At 45.2% G+C, this 17,121-nt stretch overlaps 1 protein-coding gene across 3 annotated transcripts in view; it reads right to left on the bottom strand.

Annotated features, from left to right (window-relative positions):
* FKGP (L-fucokinase/GDP-L-fucose pyrophosphorylase) overlaps positions 1 to 17,121 on the bottom strand; it is a 67,803-nt gene that overhangs the window by 22,693 nt on the left and 27,989 nt on the right. For 2 of the 3 annotated variants that reach the window (XR_015543249.1, XM_087394966.1), the window contains exon 3: positions 2,540 to 2,934. Coding sequence is in view for 2 of the 3 variants with exons in the window: in XM_087394966.1 (XP_087251092.1) it covers positions 2,540 to 2,934 (395 nt within the window). In the remaining variant the exon portion in view is untranslated. Of the gene's footprint in view, positions 1 to 2,539; positions 2,935 to 3,031; positions 3,089 to 17,121 lie in introns of all 3 variants that reach the window. The other variant, XM_087394967.1, reaches the window with a different exon arrangement.

Raw genomic sequence — 17,121 nt, forward strand, 5'->3', positions numbered from 1 at the left:
CTGCTATGTGATGACTTGGCTTTTTGCAGTAGTGACAAAAACCCTTCTTCTTGGGCTTACTTGCATCATTTTTAGCCTTTTGTAAAGGCTGTCCTGACCCACTGGAAGGCTGATTTACTGAAGTCTTTGCCTGTCCCTTTGTTTTTTATTTAAACTTTGAGAGCATGGCTTGTTCACCTGCACGAGGAGCCAAATTTTTCCTGGTCTGCTCTTCCTGAAGCAGAAGTCCTATCAACTCATGAAAAGTGAGAGGATTTGCACACCCCCTCAATGATAAGTTCAGCGAGGTATGAAAGCTGAGATAAGACTCAGGAAGAGAATTCAGAGTGGTTGTAATCATCTCTGAATCAGGAATAATTTCATCTATGTTTAACAATTGCTCTCTGAGATCCTGTAGCTTTGTGAGGTGGACTGACATGGAGTCACCCTCTTCCATATGTGTATTACTCAACTCTCTTTTCAAGAAAGATACCCTTGCATCATTCCGAGCTGCATACATGCTTTCCAAAATATCCCACGCTGCCCTGGAGGTCTTACACGACCGGATATGCGGAATGATAAATCTTTTCACTGAAAGAGAGATGCATGACAAAGCTAAGGCATCCCGTGAATCCCATCTCTTCTGCTCTGGAGTAGTGACTGTAGCTGCACCAACAACTTGTCCTGCAGCTGCACCCTATGCACGACCTCTTCCACCTCCTTGCTAGGGAGGGGTAGCAGGTGCAATATCTGCTGGTCGGATCTCATCCCCATTGACATAATCCCATAAATTGCGAGAAATCAAAATATTGCGTACCATGAAACTCCAGAGGGAGTAGTTGGTACCATCCAACTTGTCTTCTTGTGAAAGACCACCCAACTGGAAGTCATTCTGATTTTGATGAGCCATATCTGAGAAAGAGATTGAAGCAGATACAAAACTGAATTCCCTTACTGGGAATGAAAAGCACAACTCCCAAAAAACACAGCCAAGCACGGGCTGTAAATGCAACTTAGATTTCTGTACTTGCACTGTCAGAAATCTGTCCAAGTATCAAAAACTCTCTAGAATCTGCCAAAAGTGCTGCAAAACACTCCAAGAAAGGCAGTATGAACTGAAAACTCTAGAAATTGCTCTCCCAACACAAAAGCCCCAAAATAGGCCTGAAATTGCAACCGGAAAGGGGCAAATTGATCAAAAGCCCCAAATGTTGCAAGAATTTCGCTCTGTCTGCAAAAGCCCCAAATTTTACTACAAAATTGCAGTGTAATCACAAAATCCCCAAATTTCTTCAAGAAATTGTACTGCAGAACTGAAAGCCCCAAATTTCGAGCTTGAAATTGCAACCAGAAAGGGGCAAAAGTACTGAAAGCCCCAAATTTTGCAACTTCAGCAGAAAGCCCCAAATTTCAGACCAAATCTATAATTTTTGCTCCAAGTGTAGCTCCGAAACTACACAATGATTGCAATGTCTGCAACAAACAAAATGCCCCAAATTCTTCCAGAAAACTGAGCCAAACAATGGCTATCTGCAAACAAAGCCTGCCCAAACAAAAAAAAAACTAACTGCTCGAGTACCTGCAGAAGTAAAACTCTGCATAGAAGGCCTGCAACAGAAGTGTATGGACAGTGAGCTGACAGTACGGAACTGTCAGGTACGGAATTCGTACATTGTACGGATGACCGTACGAATGTACGGAATATGGACGACTGGAGCTGTACGGAGTACGGACGGCAAGTAGATCTGTACGACGCTATACGGAGTACGGACGGCGATGTACGGTGAGCAGATTTGTACGGCGCTGTACGGAGTACGGACGGCGATGTACGGTGAGCAGATCTGTACGGCGCGCAGGTACAGTACGGTGCTGATTTCGACTCTGCAGGTACGGAACGTACGGATGGAGCTAGAGCAGTACGGCGGAACAGTACGGCAGGTACAGATGTGCAGAAACCATGTGCATGTTCCGTACAGTCGTACGGACTGTACAGACGATATGTGTTGCAGCGAAGCTAAGTTGCAGCTGGGGCTCAACGGGGAAGTCGTAGGGGGTTGGATCTAATGCTCTGATACCAAATGTGAGATGATGGTGAGTGAGAGAGAGCAAGAGAGAGTGAGAGCTGGAAGCTTGGAAGCTGAAAGCTGAGTTGCAATAGTAGAGTGTGAAGAGTACAACTCAATGAATGAGAGATAAGGTTTTGTCCTAGTGACAAAACCTTAGTAGTCACTAACCATACTTAGTGAACTAACTGCGGTTAGGGGGAAAAACCTCTTAAAGAGGGAAAAGTGCCCCTAACTAGCTTATTATATTACATTGGTCATTGCTGAATTATATCTATAATTCTAACATTAACCAGATTGTTAAAGCAACACAAAGATACATTGACTTGATCGACCCATTTGATATGCCACTCCAATCTTCGACTCCCCAAGTAAAAGCTTCAAGAGAGGCAGGAAACTATTCAGTGCCAATCATTTGGAGGCATAACATAACAAACATGATTTTCCCGACAAGATAATCAGCTATTACTTTTTCTACATCAGAAAAATAAGCTTACTTCTTTTCTAAAATGTAAAAGTGACAAAACGGGGTCTGGGTCTTCAACAGCAAGCTTCATTAAGTCCCTCCACGCATTTCCTCGAACTGCAAAAATCCCAGTATCAAGAAGTACTGTGCCATCTGGGCGTACTGCACCACTGTCCAGAAGCTTGCTAGTAGTTGGCTTTTGCAGCAAATCCAGAACCTGCTCCAGCTTATGCTCTTGGCTCAAAATAGAAATCCCAGGATCACAATCATAATTCTCAGCCACCGAATATGGGAGAATAACTCCATGGTTTGCAGCAATATGAAGTCCAGCAGGAACGGTCACGACACAAGCTCCATCCTCAGGTATGATTAAATGAGAGAAATCAAAACAAGGTAGCACATCCCCTGTCATGATGAACAGACCTCCTGCAGAGGTATGTAACCTGCAGGTTAGACCCTTACTAAGAAAGAATTATGGAGCAGCCACGTTATTCATATCAGAATCACAAGGTGCAGGCCTCACCAGAAAGGACAATTTGCTTTCCAATGTGAAAGCAGACAATTTTGGGAAAATATCAACCTACACCAGAATCAGCATATCTCAGTTCACAAATTTCCCAGGAAACAAGCGCAGGTGCAGAGCCCAAAACAGTGTATGCAACAAATTTGAGCATGACCACATTGCAACTTGCAAATAGACAACAATTGCTACTGCCTCCAATTTCTTGCCAAAAATAAAAGAGAACAGAATGCCATACACACAAAGTGTATATGTACACAGAGCTGTAAAAGGAAACAGGCAGAATATGCACAGGTCACAGGTGAAGCCATGAAAAAAAGACACACAAAGAAGAATAGCAAGTCCCCAGCACAGAAAAGATAGAGACGCAAAGAAATGATCATAAGGACTACTGTCAAGTAAGCATGCTCATGCTGTTGGTGCTTGAATAGAGCAAAAGGTGCTTGTTGCAGGGGCTGCTCCCGCTGCTGAAGATGGCTGCTGCAGGACTGCTGGAAATGGGTCGTTGCAGGAGTCTGGATTGCAGCAGCAAGGGGATGCGAAGATGTGAGCAATTGAAGGGGGAAAAGTGTTTCTTTTGTAGATGTAAGGAGGGGCTATCTTGCACCATTGGAATTTGTGCCCATTTTGGCATGGTGGGCTGGCCCCCTTGAAATTTGGTGGGCTGCATGGGTGTTGCAGTTCCTGCAGTGACAAGTAGTGCCCTGATTCATGGATGGCCTTCCACATGTCCCCATAGGCTGGCATGTGCCTTGTGCCACCTCATGGGCTGCCATGTGTCCCATGCCACAGAGCATGACTACCACATCAGCATGCCACATTATTCAGACTACCGCATCAGCAAGCCATGTCAGCATGCCACCCCAACATGCCACATCAGCATGCTGAAATTGTCAGATAAGGTTATTTCAACCCCTCTTTATTTGCCTCACTAAAATTTCCGTTTGGGTGACCTATACCACTCCGATTTTACTTATGTTTTCACCCTTAGGTTTTTGATTTTACTTATGTTTTCACCCTTAGGTTTTTGGCAATTAGCTCTATTCAAAGGGCGGTCTAGGGTTAGTTTGAGTTTGGTTGGCCTTCTCACATGACCTATTAGGCCTACTATATCCATTTGACTCTTTCATGTTCACAGGCCCACACCCAGTCTGCATTCTCTGTATTTGAATGGTCCCATATTTGGGTACGTGGGTGGGATGAGGCCTTTACGTCCTCATGAAGAGATGTGTGATGCGTCTCAACTTTGTGGGACACTAATGCCCATAACCCTTTCAATGGAAGTCCACTAGAGCGTAGCCAACTAGTACCTAATTGCACAGTATGAAAAAATATGCATTCTTTTAGCAAGCATGCTAATTTAAAGAGTTTGAAATTTCACAACATAATGATATGCAATAAATGAATTTACCAAGCAACTCGATATGTGTTTGTGAAGAGAACTGACACCCATCCTCTCTACCCCCCCCCCCCCCAAACAAATCTTCCATACAGTGTCTCCTACCCTTCGCCATCCTCACCATACATCAACGCAAATTGCAATGTGCATAAACTTTATTGCTTTAAGCCAGAGAATTGCAAATTACTATAGATCATATAATATGCAAAATACAAGAAAAGGAGGCCATGCCTCAATACAAAATAGGACTCAAGACTCTGGAGTCAAGGACATGGTATACAGAAAAAAAGAGTGTCAGGCCTGCCACCTAATGCTCTGAAGGTGGCATAGTATCAGAGACCTCTCCCTCATCATGCTGAGCCTCATCATCCTGGACCTGGGAGTCATCATTCTCATGCTCAGGAGCATGCTTTGCTGCATCACTATCGGATTCAAAGTCCTCATCTGGTCGAATCCAAGCTATGGCTCAAGAGTCAATCTTCCCTGAACTTGTTAAGCAAACGCAAGTTTGCATTAACAAATACAAGGTCATTTGCCTTCTAAACCCCAAGCCTGTTCCTCTTTTTGGATGCAATGTTTCCAAAATTACTCCACAACCGCTCAACACACGAAGAGCTAGTCCCCTGGCTGAGTATACGAAAGGCCATACCCTAGTATCTGCCCCATAGTCCTCACCACCGAGTGGAGGAAATCTTGAACCTATCAGTTTGTGCATCCTCCAATCCAAACAGCCCTTTTCCTTGCCTATAATATGATAGCTCCTCCTGCACCTTCCTCCTATCATCTGCACTTGTGACAAGTCGTCTCAATATCTTCTCCCATCCTTGCACCACCTCCTTATCTGTTTCTTGCCCCTTCCCTTGGAATTACGGATCCAAAACAAAGGCTGCAGCCTCCAAAGGTGAATGATATTCCGTCCACCGAGAGGTTGTAAGAGTCCTCAATTCCTCCTTCCTCCAAGCATATAAATTATCTTTACCTTGAATGGTCTCGATCATCCTATCAATGCAAGGACTATACCCATCAACAAGCCTCAACATCAAAATAATAGGCTTTGAAACCTTAAGCAAGAGGCAAACATCATGCCAAAAAATGTCATCCAAGACAATGGACTTGCATCGTTGAGCCCGTGCAGAGTTATGTTCACGCCATACATCTCACTCAACGGAAACAACAAGCTGCCTCAATTGAGCTCTCAACGTAGAAAGACACTTCACAATGATGAAAGGATATGCAAAGCGTGTGTCAGAATACTTCAAGAGAGTCTTCTTTGGGGATATCTTGCGAAAAATAGCCGAGATGTAGTGGTGGCAAGTGATGAAAGAGACAACATGATTACCCTGCTCAAAAGTAGGTTCCACCCAATCCAACGTACCAATATCCTTCAAGAGATTATTCAGCTCATGTGCCATGCAAGCAGTAAGGTAAGATGAGGGTACTTCTCTTCAAGAATCCTCCCCGCTGCCCTATTGGAGTTCTCACCATCAAAAACAAATCGGATGACCTGCTGTGCCCCAACATACTCAATGGCCTACATCAAAATGCTTGCCAACCTCTCGGCTGACTTTCCTGCCTCCGAATTATCGAGTACTTTAATGAAAAAACTGGCCCCTACCCTAAATAGAGCGGCTCCTAGTGTCACTCCATCCATCTCCCATCAATGTGGCACTGCATCTCAGCCATATGTCTTTGATGGGAGCCAAAGCATGCTCTATGGCCGTCTTCTCTATCGCCAAGATCGTGGTGCGCAAAGCCTCACAAGAGGGGGAAGTGTAAGATGGACCAAATGCTGCAATCTCCTTCACCATTGTGGGCCTTTGCTGTAGGTACATCTGCTCCATAAAAGAATCGACCCACTGCTGCATCTTCCTGTGCCCTCCTCCCAGGATGCCATGAGGCCATAAGGCTAGCCTGTACGACTCTCAACCCCCCTAAAGTGGTAGCCCTTGAAGGTATCGATGAAGCTCTACTCCCAAAGAAGGAGGCAGTAATCGAAGCGGAAGCAGCTGCTGCACTTGGGGCTGGTGGTGGTCGACCTCGAGGATCAAGAACGGCAGGTCGTCGATTTGCCTTCATGTCCAGCCTCTCTCCAAGTGCCACAAAGTGTGCGTGCTCATGATTTGGAACATTAGGGCAGCAATTAATGCCCTTATTCTTTACTTTGCATAAATGAGCTCACACTCGATCTGCCTCTCCCGATTTCACTTTCTTCCAAAAGCGGCAAAACCACATGCATGCTCCTCTTCCTTTTGCATTGGGGTACTTGACGATGTCATCCACCTCATTCCACCACTCAGATTTCGAATCCGAGTCAATGCCTACCATTGAGAGGGCTGAGAGGGTAGGAAGGGGCTGAGTGGGTGAGCAGATGGAGAGAACGGGCTGAGAGAGGAGATGGAGAGGCACTCAGCAGGGGCTGAGAGGAGAGGAAGGGGCTGAGAGAGAAGATGGAGAGAAAGGGATGAAACTCGAGAGAGGAGATGGAGAGAAGGGGCTGAGTGGGTGAGGAGAGAGCTTAGAAGGGAGTGGAAGGGGCTGAGGCCCAAGAGCTTAGAGAGGGAGCTGAGTGGGCTGAGTGGATGAGAGCTTAGAAAGGGGGCTGAGTGGGTTGAGTGCTTGAGAGAGGGGGTTGAGAGGCTGAGTGGCTGAGTGGAAGGGGGTGGAGAGTGGTTGGAGAGGGCTTAAAGCACCCTGTCGGCGCCAAAACAAATGTTTCCCAAGCCTTCCCACTCCCAGACGTTCCCGCACTGCCATCCACCTGGAAACAGCGTTCCCACATTCCAGGAAGACGGAAAGCCGTTCCCTGGTAACTATGATAGATCGTCACACAAAACCCTCCTATGTAAGAAATCCTAGATTTACTATATTTAGAAATGTGATAAGGAACAGAAAGGAGACTGAAATAGCAGAGAACAAGGAATAATTGTATTGCTTGAGTGTCTATAGTGTAGCTGTAGTGTCATCCATACAATTGGGCCTCTCTTATATAGAGAGTGAAGAGTCACACATGAAAAGGTGTGTACTCCAAAGTGTATGTGCATGAAGAGGTGTGTACCCCTTGTGAAGGGTGTGACCCTTGATGAGAGGGTACATTACAATAGGAGTGTCTCTTCAATAGAATGTCTCTTGTGAAGGGTTGTGCCTCATAGGAAGTGTCCCGTCAAAAGGGCATACCCTTCCACGAGTGTCCATTCATCAAACCATCCATAAGTCTAGGGTATAGAGAAAGGAATACGTCACATATCGTGACATCCCCTCCCACTCAAAATAAGACCCTGAGGAGATAATGAGCTGATGTAGAAAATATCACGGTAAATTCTGAAAATACTGCTGTAAAATGTCAGGGTACTGCTGTAAGTCTTCATCAGATTGCCAAGTAGCGTCGGAGTCGTCCAGATCTCCCCAAAGAACAACGAATTCCGTGATAAGTCGATGTCGAGTCTCTCGCTGTTGATGGTCCACAATATGCTCAGGAATAAGGAGAACATAATCGTCTTCGATTTCTGGGACATAATCACCTGCAAGAGGAACTGTTTCATCGCCTGGAATGTACGTCTTTAGCCAAGAAATATGAAATGTCGGATGGATTTTACCCCATGATGGTGGTAATTCCAATTTGTAACTTAAAGGTGAATTTTTCTTGACGATCTGGAAAGGTCCATAGTATCTTGGTCGCAACTTAGGAAACACAGACTTAACCGTCTTATAGCGATGTGGGGCTACAAATAATAGCACCATGTCACCAGTGTCAGATTCCAGGTGACGTCTATGTTTGTTGGCAGACCGTTGATACCGCTCTTGCGCTTTTTGCATATGATCCCTGACTTGGAGTAGAATGTCTTGCATTTCTTGAACCACTTGATCAGCTAGGGCCACTCGATGTTGAAGTACAAAATTCGTTGGTACAATCGGAGTGTGTCCATAAGCTGCTTGGAATGGAGTCATGCTGATGGCACTATGGAAAGAGTTATTATAAGCAAACTCAAGGAGTGGTAGATACTCTTCCCAAGTTGCTAGGCGTGACTGAATATAATGTCGAAGCATTTCTTCCAGAACTTGGTTGACTCTTTCAGTCTGGCCATCTGATTTTGGGTGGTAGGCTGAACTGAACAGTAGAGTTGTACCCAAAGATTCGAACAGTGAAATCCAAAAGTGAGTGGTAAACTTAGGATCTCTGTCGGATATGATATTCTTGGGTAATCCATGGTGTCGGAAGATGTGTTGTATGAAGAGTTTGGCGATGTCCGGAGCCTGTGCACTGCTTTTGCAAGCAACAAAGTGTGCCATTTTGGACAATCGATCAACAATTACCATAATCTGAGTGTTACCTCTAGAGGATCGTGGTAGTGTTGTAATGAAATCCATGGAAATACTTTCCCATCTTTCAGTTGGAACTGGAAGAGGCTAAAGAAGTCCTGCTGGAAGTCGTCGGCTTGCTTTCATTTGTTGACAAGATAAGCAAGATGTAACCATTTTGATGACATCACTTTTCATCTGAGGCCAGTAGTATGTTGCACTGAGTAACCTATAAGTCTTATTGATGCCTGGATGGTCAGCATAAGGAACTACATGATGCTCTTTTAACAAAAGACGTCGAACATCCTTGTCATGTGGTAGTACAAGTTCTTTCAAAAGATCAACCTTCGACTTCCGAACAAAAGATTTTCTCATCCTATTCTTATACGGACGACCTTTTGTATTATCAAGATCGCGTCTGTGTGATGTGCCGAAGTCTTTATCATTGAAATACTTCCCTTTGAATGAATTCGGAACATCCACAGATAATGTAGAGATCACCATAGCTGATGCTAGAGTTAACCTGTTGAGAGCATCTGCAACTACATTGCGTAGTCCTGGAATGTACTCAATGGTCATGTGAAAGTTGGCCAGAAACTCAACCCAGCGTGCTTGTCGAGCGTTCATGACTGGCTGAGTAAAGATATACTTTAAAAAGTGATGGTCTGTCTTGACCAACGAGTCGGCTCCCATGAGATAATGTTTCCAAGAGCGATAAGCATGTACAACGGCAAGAAACTCCTTATCATAAACCGGGTATCGGGTTTGGATATCATAATGTTTATGGCTGTCAAAAGCAATAACTCTGCCTTCTTGCATCAAGACTGCTCCTGTAGCGATTTCGGAAGCATCGGTCATGACCTCAAATGGAAGGTTTAAGTCAGCAATAGCCATAACTGGTGTGGTAGTGAGTGCTTGCTTGAGTTGTTGGAAACTATACTCTGTTTCGGGAAGCCACTGAAAAACTGCTGTGCTTTTCAATAATTCGGACATAGGAGCTATGATTTCGAAAAACTGATAGACCTTTGTATGGTAGAAGTTTGCCAATCCGAGAAAAGAGCGGACATCACGAACATTCTTAGGAGTAGGCCAGTTTCGGATTACCTCGACCTTCTTGGGATCCATAGAGATGCCTTCAGCTGAAATAACATGTCCCAAATATTCGAGTTGGGTCTTGAAGAACTCACTCTTCTCAATGTTGATGTAGAGAGAATTTACCCGGAGAACTTCAAAAACTTGGTGAAGATGTTGTTTGTGCTCATGTAGGGATCTGCTGAAAACCAGGATGTCATCGAGGTAAACGATGACGAACTTATCGAGGAAAGGCCTGAAGATGTCGTTCATTAGTGTCATGAATGTGGCCGGGGCATTGTTTAACCCAAAAGGCATGACCAAACATTCATAGTGTCCATACTTTGTTCGAAAAGTTGTCTTGTACTCATCGCCTTCTCGTATGCGAATTTGATGATAACCTGAACGAAGATCAATCTTTGAGAATTGTGTTGCGTGTAGAAGTTGATCGAAGAGGTCATCGATGCGAGGCAATGGATACTTGTTTTTTATAGTGAGCTTGTTGAGGGCTCGATAGTCGATGCAGAGGCGCATTGACTTATTCTTCTTTTCCACAAGTAGTACATGAGATCCGAAAGGGTTGCGACTGGGCCGAATGTGACCTTTGTCGAGTAGTTCCGTCACCTGTCTTTGGATTTCTTCATTTTGAGTGTAAGAAACCTAATAAGGAGGTTTCGGCAGTGGATTACTGTCGGGAATAAGTTCGATTGGGTGATCCACTGGTCGTCGAGGTGGTAACTGCTTTGGCGATTCCTGTGGAAAAATATCCAGGTAGGGCTGGAAAAAAGGTTGGTTGAGGTATTTAGGAGGATCCTTTGTTGGTGTCTCCTCTACTGCCGTAACCAAAAGAAGCTTCACTTGACCCACTTCTTTACTTGTAGGGCAGAGGCAACTGGGGTTGAAGAAGAGTCCCTAGAACCAGTTAGCTCAATAAGTTTTCCCTAGTGGACAAACTGGATAGTGTGGCTGCGAAAACTGATTGATGAATCATAGTCGTAGAGCCACTGTTGTCCAAGTATGACATTGTACCGAGAAAGAGGCATGATGTCCAAGTTCAACTTGTCCGTATAATGTTGGATGCGAAAAGACAAGTTTTTGATCCTGGTGTTGCACAAGAAGGTAGTTCCATTTGCGAGTTCAATCTGATAGTCCATGAGACTAGGACTGGTGGTCAACCGAAGTTTGTCGACCATAGAACTAGCTAGGAAGTTATGAGAGCAGCCACTGTCGATGAGAATAGTGACCGTTGTTCCACGAATCAATCCTTGAACACAAAGTACTTGAGTGGCCAGGGAAGGTTCGGGGTTGCTGGCAAGACTCAGGTGGATGGTATTTGCAATTCGAACAGCTTTGCCTTTCTTGTCTTGTGGTGGGGTAGCATCTTCTGTTTGGGAAGTGCTAGGTTCCATATTGGAATTTTGCTTTGGTCGCTTGGAACAATCGAACCATCTATGGTCGCCTGTACAGATGGTACAAAGTCCTTTTGTGCTGGAGTTATTCTTCTTGTCAGTGGCCGCACCTTTATGTTGGGGATGACGGTGATGACTTTGTGAAGAAGAAGAGGCGCGATCCTTGGAGGAGTGCTTCTGTTGGAATCCAGCATACGATTTCTGAGACTTGAGGGGATCTTGTGACTGTCACTGACCTTGATTACCCGAGTTTTTTCTAATCCTGGGGTTATCTTGAGGGCGAGCAACTTTGGCCATAGTAGAGTTCTGTGTTCTATTAGCACTCTGCTTCTATGTGTTTTGGAAATCTGTAATGCACTCTGCGTAAGCAATAGCGCCAGCTGTGGTGGTGATGTTTGCTTTGAGGACATCAATGCGTAACGAGGGATTTAGGCCTGAGATGAAAGCATGAAGGCCATCATCATCAGTTAACCCATCAATCTCCAGCACCAATGTGGTAAACTGAGAGATGTAGGAAGACAGGAAGCCTGTTTGCTCCAACTGTCGGAGTTTTGAACGTGCTTGGAAGTCTGCATTGGCAAGTATGAACTGCTTACGGAGCACGTGTTCAAAACGTTCCCAAGTTAACACACTTTTGCCGTCCTTTAAGCGTCGTTGCCACCATAGGAAAGCTGTATCCGTAAGGAGGGAGGCTGCCAAGGCAATCTTTTTGCCTTCAGTGAGGTCAACAGTATCAAAGTACATACGCAGTTTTGCGAGCCATTGGTCAACTGTTCGGCGATTTCGTTGACCAGTGTAGGCTTCCGAAAGTTTAATGTCAAGTCTTTTAGTTTTGAAAGCTTGGAGTAAACGGTAGAGGGCACGGAGTTCAGTGTTTTCTACCTCTGGTGGGAAGAAGCCCACATAGTCGTCTGGTTGCGTCACGTCATCCTCTGTATGTGTGGCACTACGAGAATCTTGGAGTTGTTGGACTTACTAGACCAAGTCAGAGATGCTGTGCTGAAGCTGGGAAATTTGAAGTTGAAGTAGTGCTTCGCCTTGTAAGTTGTCTTCAGGGGTCTTCTTTGGACTTGAGTCGCTTATCTCCGGAGAGGCTGCACACGAGCGTTGCGACATATCTGAGGTCCCTGTGAGAAAAGCACGAACCTGCGCTCTAGTTTGTACCATTCCTGGAAGAAGATTCGGGCTGCTCCCTGAGGTTGCTCATGTTGGAGGAGGCAAGAGAAGCAGGATGGAACCAGCCGTGGAAATCTGGTAAAGGAGGTCCTGTCTGAGGTAACACTGGTGATGCTGAAATGGGTCTTACTGCTCGTGAGAGTACAGGGGTAGGTTACAGAGTCCACGGATCTGAGAAAGGATAAGGAGCTGCTGTCGAAAGTGGAGGATATCCAGGAGAAGGAGTGCCTTCAGAGTGTAAATACTGTCTTGGGGAAGGTACAACCTGTATAGGAGGATATCTGGGAGCTGAAGGAGGTGGAGAGTACCCTGGAGATGCTGAAGCTGAGGGGTAAAAATCTCTCCAAAGATGGACAGCAAACTCGTGAGGAATATCGGGTTTTGGGTATCTACGTGTCTCGTGGAACACAACCTGGACTGTGCTAAGCAAGTAATGTAACTGAGGTGCCTCACGCAGAAGGTATAGGATGAAATCCCTCACGCTCTTTGAATGGAATCCCTCACGCTCTTTGAAAGACAGCAATTTCTCTTTGATTCACTACCAACCTCCTTCGTAAAAGACAGCAAGCACACTTCCCCTTTTGCTCTCTCTCTCTCTCTCTCTCTCTCTCTCAACAGAGACACTAGGGCCCAGGACAACATGTCGGGCTGGACCCCCCCGAAGGTATTTTACTACTTGAAGAGAATCTATTACAAAAGTTCAGCGTAGAGCTGTTTGGTACACTCCTTCAAAACGTGAAAAATCCCCTTTATTACAAGAGCTTCAAGCTCATTTCAAATTGGCAACATGCCACTTGTCTAAAATCTAGACTAAGTCCTACTACATGCCACTAAGGGCCACTCTGGAGTCTTTAAAGCACTTGGTCACACGAACCACCTCCTAGATGCTTGTTAGGCTCCCGTAGCGCTTAGGAAAAATAACTCTTCCTAGTACCTGCAACAATTAATTAAAGCGCACCACCATGGCACCCATTAATTGTTAGCGCTTTGCATGCAAATAACACACTGTGGACTAATTCTAGTCACGGTGGGCGTCCCCACTGAACACATGTGCACACCTAACAAATATAAAAATATATATTTATTCTCTGGTTGACCGGAGTCAACACTCTTGATTATAATTAAGAAGGAGCTTTGACCAAGGGTCGAGGCGCCTTAATTATAGCCAAGTCTCTCTGCCCGCCCCACCGGGGTTACCGTTGCCCTCATCCACAGGGCCACCCGCCGCCCCCGACGACCGAGCTCGACTAGGCCGCGTGACGTCAGAGGCCAATCATCTATCGCAGGGTTTTTTCCGACCTCCCATTTGACGGCCCCTCTATGATTGGTCTCTGACGATCACCACCTGCACTATCTCCCCCCTCTGCCCCATTTTTGGTGCCCCCCCCTTCTTCTTTGTATCATCTGGAGATAGACACATATTTTTTGTATCAGGACTAGACACACAGTCCTTCATAACCTCTTTTTTGTAGAAACGGTTGGTTGGCCCGTTTTGAGACCACCACCGTTATGCTCATTGTATCAGTTCTCTTTAGTCTCATAGACCTTCACGGTCTCCCGAATACTTTAATAAACTTTCTTTCTTTCTTTCTTTCTTTCTTTCTCCAACCGAAGTTGGCAGGTTTTTTCTGAGAAATCAGAACTTTATTCAGTCATTTTTTGACTTACAGGGAGTCAGGAACTTTCCTTATCTGATATGGCATCAGGGGGAAGTGAATCATCAATTCTGAACATAAAGAAGTTGGAAGGAGCACACAATTATGCATTATGGGCAGAACAGTGTTTGAATGTACTTCTGCTAAAGAAGATTTCTAAGCCCATAAGGGTGAAGGGTGTCAAGCCATCTGACATGGCAGATGATGAATGGGAAGAGCTTGATTTGTCCGCAAGGGCAGCTATCATGCTTACTATTTCTGATACTCTTGTGTTCAATGTTCAGGCTGAAAAGACCTCTTATGGCCTATGGCAGAGGCTAGCAGAGTTGTATGCCCAAAAGAGTTCAGCCAGTAAGGTTTATTGGTTGAAGAAGCTGGTTGATCTTCGCATGAAGGAAGGTACAACTATGACCTCACACTTGAGTGAGTTCAATGCCATCTTTACACAGCTGATTGCACAGGGTTTGAATCTTGATGAGGAGTTCAAGGCTACCTTCTTGTTGTGTACCCTCCCTGAGAGTTGGGACACTTTCAAGACCACCCTGTCAAATTCAAATGTCATTCTTATGTATGCTGATGTGGAGAGCTCTCTCCTTATGGAGAAGATGAGCAGGAAAAATAATGCGGGCAGCAAGTTTTCAAATGCTTTGCAGGTACAGGATAGAGGCAGGACTCAGCAGAAGGGGAGATCTGCTAGTAAGTCCAAATCCCGCAGTCAGTCCCGTGGTAAAAAGGATATTGAATGCTTTTATTGTGGCAAGAAGGGACATGTGAAGTCTAAGTGCTTCAAGTTCATACGGGATCAGAAAGCCAAGAAGGCTGAAACAAAGGATGCAGGCAGTGGAAGCAAAGGCAAAGGCAAGGCCAAGGCAGATGACTTGGATGCAGTGAATGTTGCAGCAGAGGATAGTGACAGTGACAGACATGATGTTTTATGCTCTTCTGCTGTAATTGCACATACTTTGGTTATTGATGGCCATGACATGCACACCTGGCTCTTGGATTCAGGTGCTTCTTTTCATGTTACTCCTCATAGGGAGTGGTTTACTTCCTACACAGGTACTCATGGAGTTGTTCATCTTGGGAACAACTATGCATGTCAGATTGCAGGAATTGGCAGTATACAGATAGTATTCCCTGATGGACGGTCATTTATGCTTGATGGTGTTCGCCATGTGCCGCAAATCAAGAAAAATCTGATTAGCACTGGCTTGTTGGATGACAGTGGTTACCACACCACATTTGGGGATTCCAAATGGGTGATTACTGATGGCCAGATTGTAGTGGCTGAGGGTTATAAGAGTGATACCTTGTACCCTCTTTATGTTTCCAGTGTAGGTAATCATGTTGTTGCCATAACCGAGCTGCCAAAGATTTCATTGTGGCATAGCCGGTTGGGACACATGTCCGTTAAAGGAATGCAAGAACTATCACGTTTGGGTTATCTGCCGTCTCTTTCTTTTTCAGATTTGCCTACTTGTGATCATTGCATATTTGGCAAGCATTCTGTGACTCCTCATAAGAGGAGAACTCCCCAGAATAGAGCACCGCTTGATCTAGTGCACACTGATTTGTGTGAGATGCCACAGTTATCACTAGGGGGTGCAAAGTATTTTATTACTTTTATTGATGATGCCACACGCAAAGTGTGGGTCTATTTCTTGAAACATAAGAGCGATGCCTTAGATGCTTTCAAGAAGTTTGTCGCTCAGGTTGAGAATCGGACAAGTCGCAGGCTGAAATGCCTCAAATCCGATAATGGGGCTGAGTATGTGTCACATGCTTTTGTGCAGTTTTGCGAAGCTAAGGGCATCAAACAGGAACTCACAGCCCCCCATAATGCATCTCAAAATGGTGTAAGTGAGCGGATGAATCGAACTATTCAGGAGAAGGTTCGATGTATGTTGTCTTATGCTGCATTGCCCCATGGCTTTTGGGCAGAAGCCGTGCAAACAGCAGTTCACATTATTAACAGGTCGCCAAACAAGGCTTTGGAGTTGAAAATGCCAGAGGAGGTGTGGTCTGGCAAGCCACCCTCATATAAGCACTTACGTGTGTTTGGCTGCGAGTGCTTTGCTCATGTACGCAAAGAACTGCGCACCAAACTGGAGCCAAAGTCCTTCAGATGCATCTTCATGGGTTATGGTGATGAAGGTGAAATGGGGTACAGGTTATGGGATCCCGTTAAACGGAAGATTATATGCAGCAATGATGTCATCTTTAAAGAGGATAGTGTACACAAGGAACCCGTGCAACCTGTGGAATACAGGAGGGTTATTTATGATGATGTTGGACAGCAAAGAATGCCCATTTATATGCAGCAGCAGGCTGCTGCAGATAACCCTGTTCAAGAGGGTATACAGGCTGGAAATCAGCCAGATAATTTTGCCAATGATGCACCACTGGATATGCCAGCAGATGGGGCTGTAGAACAGCTAGATATGGTGGTACAGCCACCCGTCATGCATGACGAACAGGCTGGACAGCAGCCTAATCCGGAACATTTTGTTAGGAGGAGCACCCGTGTACAACGGCCTCCTGCCAGGTTTGTTCCAGGAGCCAATAACGTGGCTGATTTTATCATGCTGACAGATTGTGGTGAGCCTTCCAGCTTCAAGGAAGCTATGGGAAGAACAGAGAAAAGGAAGTGGGAGAAAGCCATGCAGTCAGAAATGGACTCCTTACTTCAAAATGATACATGGGACTTGGTGCAGCTACCTGCAGGCAGAAAGGTTTTGCCATGCAAGTGGGTTTACAAAGTCAAAGTGGATTCAAATGCTTTACCGAGGTATAAGGCCAGATTGGTTGCCAAGGGATTTAAGCAGGAGAAGGGCATTGACTTTGATGAGATCTTTTCCCCTGTCGTCAAGATGACTACTTTGAGAGCAGTGTTAGCTCTTGTTGCTCATGAGGACATGGATTTATGTCAGATGGATGTGAAGACTGCTTTTCTTCACGGAGATCTCCATGATGAGATCTATATGAGTCAGCCAGAGGGATATGCTGTTAAAGGAAAAGAGCAGCTTGTGTGTAAGCTCAAGAGGAGCTTGTATGGACTCAAGCAGGCGCCAAGAGAATGGTACAAGA

This window comes from Dipteris shenzhenensis, chromosome 23 (assembly GCF_047967505.1).
Source record: "Dipteris shenzhenensis isolate YYH24624 ecotype China chromosome 23, Dip_SZ_1.0, whole genome shotgun sequence".
NCBI lineage: Eukaryota > Viridiplantae > Streptophyta > Polypodiopsida > Gleicheniales > Dipteridaceae > Dipteris > Dipteris shenzhenensis.